Below are 7,102 nucleotides of genomic sequence, written 5' to 3'. Positions count from 1 at the left end.
ACCCAGTCGCGGCTGCTTCTTCGAGCTACTCTCTAAAGCAGGCTTCTGGGCCTAATTTTGACGCGCTGCCCTGTGAGCCTGCTCGGCCTTATGGGCCTACATATCCACGCCCAAGGCCAAGCAGGCCCACAGGGTAGCGCGCAAATAAATTTTTTTATATAGTTTTTTTCGTTTATTTATTTCTAAGTAGTTTTTTGCTGTATTTAGAGTTTCTTTGTGAATATTTTTGCTTTAGGTACAAAAAATTACATACTTTCTGTTAGTGCCAGTAGTTTTCAAATTTGAATAGTTTAAATTTGAATTATTTGAAATTTGTGTGAATCACTACTTTGTGAATAACTTAATTTTAAAAATAGATTTTTCAGTGATTTTTTTTCTTATGTTTAATATTAGTGTGTTTTATCATTATATTTAAATTGGTAATACGTCTGGAATTGTAATAAGTTTAAGAAAATGAAGTGTCGGTGTAACAGATGAGTTTTCGTCCGAAACCCTGATACTTCGAAAGAGATTGACCAGTTTGTACACGAAGTGCATCCAGTTTTTGCCGTAACCCTCTCTACTTTTTTGCAATGCTATATGGGTGAAATGATGATACCATGCCAAGTTTCAACCTTTTCAGAGTTCATTTTGTAATGCTTTTCAATTTCACGGTCATTTAGCTCTCAAAACAAATCAGTAAATAAATGAAAAATAGCAAATGATGTCAGAAAGGGTTGAAAGTTGATGAAGTGGCTTTGAATCGTGCATACTGAACGCAAAAAAAGTCCGAAGTTGTAGTAAGTTTAGAAAAATGAAGTGCCGGTGTAACAGATGAGTTTTTTCGTCCGAAACTCTCATACTTCGAAAGAGATTGTCCAGTTTGTACACGAAGTGCATCCTTTTTGCCTTAACTCTCTCTACTTTTTTGCACATGCTATGTGGGTGAAATGATGATACCATGCCAAGTTTCAACCTTTTCAGAGTTCATTTTGTAGTGCTTTTCCATTTCACGGTCATTTAGCTCTCAAAACAAATCAGTAAAAGAATGAAAAATAGCAAATGATGTCAGAAAGGGTTGAAAGTTGATGACGTGGCTTTGAATCGTGCATACTGAATGTAAAAAATGTCCAGAGTTGTAATAAGTTTAAAAAATAAAGTGCCGGTGTAACAAATGAGTTTTTTCGTCTGAAACCCTCATATTTCGAAAGAGATTGTCCAGTTTGTACACGAAGTGCATCCAATTTTTGCCGTAACCCTCTCTACTTTTTTGCACATGCTATATGGGTGAAATGATGATACCATGTCAAGTTTCAACCTTTTCAGAGTTCATTTCGTACTGATTTTCAATTTCACGATCATTTAGCTCTCAAAACAAATCAGTAAATGATTGAAAAATAGCAAATGATGTCAGAAAGGGTTAAAAGTTGATGATGTGGCTTTGAATCGTGCATACTGAACGCAAAAAAAAAGTTTGGAGTTGTAATAAGTTACTAAAATTAAAGAGAGGCGCAATGCTCACCTGCACGTTGCTTAGCTTCAGGCCTTGAGAAACTACACATACCTCCGTGCAGTCTACACCATTTCAAGGCCTGAAGCTAAGCAACGTGCAGGTGAGCATTGCGCCTCTCCTTCATCATCTCTGCACTCAGGGCTTATAAACCGCTGCGAGTGCCTCTCGCTTGGTGAGCTGGGACTAAAAAATAGCTGCAGAAAGAATCAACTAAAGAACTCTAGTACCGGTTCATGCCACGAACCGGTACTAAAGGTGCTCGTGGAGCCCCAGCCTTAGAACCGGTACTAAATGAAATGCCTTTGTAACAGATGAGTTTTCGTCCGAAACCCTGATACTTCGAAAAAGATTGTGTAAACATGTAAAAATATACATAAAAAATACATTGATCAGTACCGTCTTTCAGCCAAAACGTGCTACTGCTACAGAGAAATACATCAAAAATACATTGATCATCAACGATCTTTTTATGTACAATCTGAATTGTCAATATGAGCCCTCACCGGTTTAGAAACCGGAGAAGACTCATATTGTGGCCACAAATTCTACAAATAGAGTTCAATAAAGACCAAGTGGTTGCGATAGTTTGAGAAGTAACATATTTAAGGTGGTGAAAACTTTGTTAGCGGAGCGAGGTTGGACTAAAAAGGCGCTGCAGAATGAATCAACTAGAAACCTCTAGTACCGGTTTGTGGCATGAACCGGTGCTAAAGGTGCTGGTGGGCCCCCAGCCTGACCACAGCCTCTTTAGTACCGGTTCGTGGTACGAACTGGTACTAAAGGTTCACCACGAACCGGTACTAATGAGCTCCGCCCACCTAGCCGGTGGAATTGGCACTAATTGTCACATTAGTGCCGGTTCAGTTTCAAACCGGGACTACTGTGCTTCACATTATACCCTTTTTCTACTAATGGGCCCTTAGAGAGAACCGGGTGTTTATTCCACTAAAGCTTCGCCGTAGTCAGATTAGAGTAGCAGATTGTTTGGCGAGATACAGCCATACAGACCGTAGAAACAGTTGTGTGGCTACATAGATGGCCCCATGTACTGTAGACTTCTTACCTCTTGACCGTCGCTCTATAATCCTGGAATAAAACCGAGCGTCCATTCTGTAAGATTGTCACCAGCCAACAGGTAACAAATATGTGATCGAGGCTAGCTGACTACTGTACCTGGCTACTTGCCTTGCAAGGATGGCATGCTCCTTTCGGTAAACTTCCTTTTACTTGTACGCGCCGGCGCCATCATCATCTTCGCTTCATTCGTGCCCGTCGCGGGCTCGCGGTGTGCATCTACCTGCCTGCCTGTCTATCCGCGTGGTGGACTGGTGGTTGTTCACCGGCCGGCCTGTGACGGCAGGCAGGGCACACTGGCCGGCGCCCCCGGGCCAGTACAACGGAAGGCGCCGACGCGGGAGACAGCGATGCGGCTAGCGTGCTCCGGTGTACTAGCCTGCCGGGCATGCGTGCCGCGTGAGGAGGACAACGTTTGCTGTGGGCAAAGCACGTAGACTAGCTAAACTAGCTGCTACGATAGATGGAGTTGTTGATCTCTTGCCTTTACGTGTTTGTTAGCATTTAAGCAAAGTAAATCTCGCTGGGACAGTTCACTGCTCGATCTAATCATGATGAACTGATGACCGTTCATGAGAAAAAGGTCTGCGTTTTGGGTTACAGCTAGCTCACAGCCCGTGAACTGACCAGCACATCACCAATACGCCATGTTCCTGTGTGCCACTGTTACCAGTTCACCGCATAGGCCATAGATAAAGGGACAAGAACACAATGGGTTTTTTTTTTGAGGGACACAATGGGTTTTTCTGCCTTTGAGCGAAAAGAAGAATAAATGAGTCGCCAACCGTCTCCTAGGTGCAAGCTCACTGAATTCTGAGTAGTACCACAAGCTTTTGGGCCCTATAAATAACCCCACAGGCCCAAGAACTCACTCCTCCAGCTCCCTAGTCTCAAGCTCACACCAACCAGCAGGGCTGGGCTCTGCCAGAGCCAAGCAACTCAAGAACACCACGATGAAGAAGCTTCACACCACCACCGCCACCACCACTCTGGCTCTCCTTCTCCTCCTCGTCCTCCTAGCAGCCACGTCCCTCCGTGTCGCCATGGCTGGATCAGGTCAGTTCAAGTCACAACCATTTCCCTTTAAGTTCCTTCTGATATGTGTCTGTCTGGCTGTCAGTAATGGAGCTCAAAATCTTTTGTTCGTTCGCTGTACGTGCTCGCTGCCATCTATGCTAACTGTGGCGGTGTGTGTGCTCTTGACCAGCGTTTTGCGACAGCAAGTGCGGGGTGAGGTGCTCCAAGGCGAGCCGGCACGACGACTGCCTCAAGTACTGCGGGATATGCTGCGCCGAGTGCAACTGCGTGCCGTCGGGGACCGCCGGCAACAAGGACGAGTGCCCGTGCTACCGCGACAAGACCACCGGCCACGGCGCGCGCACGAGGCCCAAGTGCCCATGATCCATGCACCACCCATGGCGTCTACATGGGGCATATACCTACCTGAACTGGAAGATGCCCTATCATGTACTGTACTTAGTACCATGTCGCGGATCACTACTATATTATATGCGTGTAATCATGATCTGAAACGCCTGGTTCATGATCCGACTGTATGTTGATAATGCATAATGCTGGCCTACTGGTATGCCGGTAAAAATGTCATTGTGCTGTAATAATAAACTATCATGCATTCGTAGAGTCTGTCCAGTAATTTCCTTGTTCTGTTTCTGTTTCCTTTGGGAAAGTAAAATTCGGGAGTGACCGGACTCACGTGTCAATTCAAAGGAGGTGAAGCTTTATCCAATTGAAATGCAACAAGTTTTGTGGCTCCCATGAGAATGTCGCCGGCCGGCCTGTGACTGGCATTGGCGTCAAAGACATTGTATACATTTCCTTTCCTTGTTCATACAACATATATCATTCTTTTATGCATATGAATGTATTTTGTTGGTTTCATCTCTATATGTAGGTGTTTCAAGTTTTTGATACCTTCAAGGTCCAACATGGGCAAACCATTCACCTTGAGCAATTGTTGGAGGAAAATCCACAATCTCCAAAAGTTTAAGGAGCAATATGCAGCCCAAAAAGAGGTGAGAGGGCCTCATTGGTCGTCGATCCAAGTGAAAGTGAGAAGAGGTCGAGGGGGAAGACCAATTCCAAAGTGGATGGAAAGCATGATGCTTCAACACTCGTCTTGCAAGAAACTTTGAAGAGGTTCATGACCGAAAATGAGGTGTCAAATGAGAAGACGGAAGAGATGAAGCACCAAGACAATGAGGAGGCGATGGAGACCTTCTTTGACATACAAAAGAAGAAGCTCGAAATCGATGAGACCAATGCCAAGTCCATAGCCAAGGAGGTGGAGGCGTGGAGCTTGCACCAATCTCCAAGGAAGTGAAGATCATGGCGGCCGAAACGAGCAAAATGACCCTCCAAAAAAAGGCTTGGTTTAAGGGGAAGCAAAAGTTCATCCCAGACTGAGATGCATGATCATTTTTTATTTTATGAACTAGGGTTGATGTTAGACTTCGTATTGTAGCCCCACTATGTAATCCATACCGTATTGGTATAGGACTTGTACGTCACCATTATATATATATATGTGTGTGTGTATGTGTGTGTGTGTGTGTGTGTGTGATAGACCACCCCATAGAGGGTTGAGCCAGTTCCCCCAAAATCCTACGTTTTACAAGGTATCGAGCCTAACCTAGACCTTCTACTCCTCACCCGCCTCCGCCGTCACGCCAAAACACTAAACCCTAGGGTAGCCGCCGCCGGCGCCATGACCGCTTCCGCCTTAGGCGTCGCCAGCTCCGGGTCCATCCCCGCGTCGCTTGCCGCCCTCCTCAACCTCCCACCTCGCCCCCTGGCTCCGCCGGTGCCCCAATTTTTCGGCACCACCGCCGTGGGATCCATGTTCTCGGCTCCAATCCCGCCGCCGCCGCCTGCAACCGTCGTCGCCACGCCGACAATCCTGCCCGCGGGGCCACCCGCGGCATCTTCTGGCTCTTCCCCGACGCTTGCCATCCTCCCAGCGACCTCGGGGGAGGTTCTGCCCGCGGCCCCGCCCGCAACCTTGCCCGCGACGCCACCCGTGGCCTCGCCCGTGGCTGTGGCCCCCGTCGCGGCTCTGTCGTCCGCCGCCCCGGTCGCTGATGCAGTCACACCCGCCGGGCCGTTCCACTTGGACAACCTGATCTCCATCAGGCTCACGCCGGACAACTACTTGTTCTGGCGCGCCAAGGTCCTACCATTGCTCCGCAGCAGGTCCCTCCTTGGGTTTGTTGATGGTTCGCTACCGTTTCCTCCAGGTCATCCCTACCGTCCACGGCCCCGCCATCAATCCGGAACACCGTATGTGGGTGCAGCATGACCAGGCGATCCTCTCCGCCATCCAGGGTTCCCTCGGCAACGGGGTCGCCGGCCTCTGTCTCTTCGCCGCAACCTCCATGGACGCCTGGACGACTCTGGAGCACGCCTTTGCCCAGATATCTACCTCCCGCTCGAGGGCCCTTCGCAGCGAGCTCGCCGACATCAAGAAGCTGGACTCCTCCGCCACGACCTACTTCAACAAGATGAAGGTGTTGGCGGACACGCTCACCTCTATTGGTCGGCCGCTTAGCGATGAGGAGTTCGCCGCCTTCGTCATCAAAGGCCTCGACGCCGAGTACGACAATCTCGCGGAGGCCGTTCACAACGCCAAGCCAGCGATGCCTCCTCACGAGCTCTACCCATGCCTCCTCTTCACTGAGCAGCGCGTCGAGGCTCGTCGCTCCTCCGTCAACATCGTCGCACAGCCGACGGCCTACTGGGCCTCTCGCGGCCAGCGCTCGCCTGCCCCATCGGCTGGCAAGGCCGCCCCGCCCCTGCATCGACCATGGGTGGGGGCCCTAATACTCGAGTGGTGTGCCAGCTTTGTGGTCGTGAACGACACGTCGCTTCCAAGTGTCACCGTCGCTTTTAGAGGAGCTTCCTTGGCATCGACAACGACGGAAAAGGCAACGAGCGCCAGTTTGCCATGGCAGACTTTGCCCCCCCCCCCCCCCCCGCCACCGCCCCGGCTGCCCTCATCGCCGATGCCCCGGCTGCCCACATCGCCGCCAAGGGCAAGGACCCGCGCGTTGTGCAGGGGTACACGCCATCCTATCCCGTTGATCCAGCATGGTACATGGACACCGGCGCCACGGATCACATGACGAACGAGCTCAACAAGCTCTCCACCTACCAGCCCTACTACGGGCACGATTAGGTTCACACCGCCAATGGTGTAGGTATGCCCATCTCTCACATTGGCCAAGCATCTCTTAAAACTAGTCATCCCTCTAGGCAGCTCCACCGTCGTAATGTTTTGCGGGTATCCTTGGTGACTCGTAATCTTTTATCCATCCCTAAGCTCACCCCTGATAATCGTGTCCTATGTGAATTTCACCATTTTAATCTTTTTGTTAAGGACCGAGCAACCTGGGACGTTCTGCTTAGTGACCACTTGAGCCAAGGCTTGTACCGCTTGGAGGATCCATCCGCCCCGCGCGTCTTCAGCGGTGTTCGTGTGTCGCCATCCCAGTGGCACTCTCGCTTTGGTTACCTCGCCAC

General features: G+C 49.4%; 1 protein-coding gene and 1 long non-coding RNA gene across 2 annotated transcripts; one reads left to right on the top strand and one right to left on the bottom strand.

The window, feature by feature from the left end:
- Nucleotides 1-1,925: 1,925 nt before the first annotated feature.
- Nucleotides 1,926-3,303, bottom strand: LOC120964100 (uncharacterized). The gene is made up of 2 exons (XR_005755754.2): nt 2,666-3,303; nt 1,926-2,578 (listed from the first exon to the last, which is right to left on the bottom strand). It is a non-coding gene; the product is annotated as an uncharacterized lncRNA (long non-coding RNA).
- Nucleotides 3,304-3,421: 118 nt separating this feature from the next.
- LOC109743479 (peamaclein) lies at nt 3,422-4,205 on the top strand. The gene is made up of 2 exons (XM_020302571.4): nt 3,422-3,622; nt 3,774-4,205. Exons 1-2 carry the CDS (start codon nt 3,520-3,522, stop codon nt 3,965-3,967), a joined length of 297 nt encoding a protein of 98 aa, XP_020158160.1. The 5' UTR covers nt 3,422-3,519; the 3' UTR covers nt 3,968-4,205.
- Nucleotides 4,206-7,102: the final 2,897 nt, after the last annotated feature.

Source organism: Aegilops tauschii, chromosome 5 (genome assembly GCF_002575655.3).
Source record: "Aegilops tauschii subsp. strangulata cultivar AL8/78 chromosome 5, Aet v6.0, whole genome shotgun sequence".
Classification (NCBI taxonomy): domain Eukaryota; kingdom Viridiplantae; phylum Streptophyta; class Magnoliopsida; order Poales; family Poaceae; genus Aegilops; species Aegilops tauschii.
Note: the sequence above shows the minus strand (reverse complement) of the source record. Positions and strands in the feature narration are given on the sequence as shown.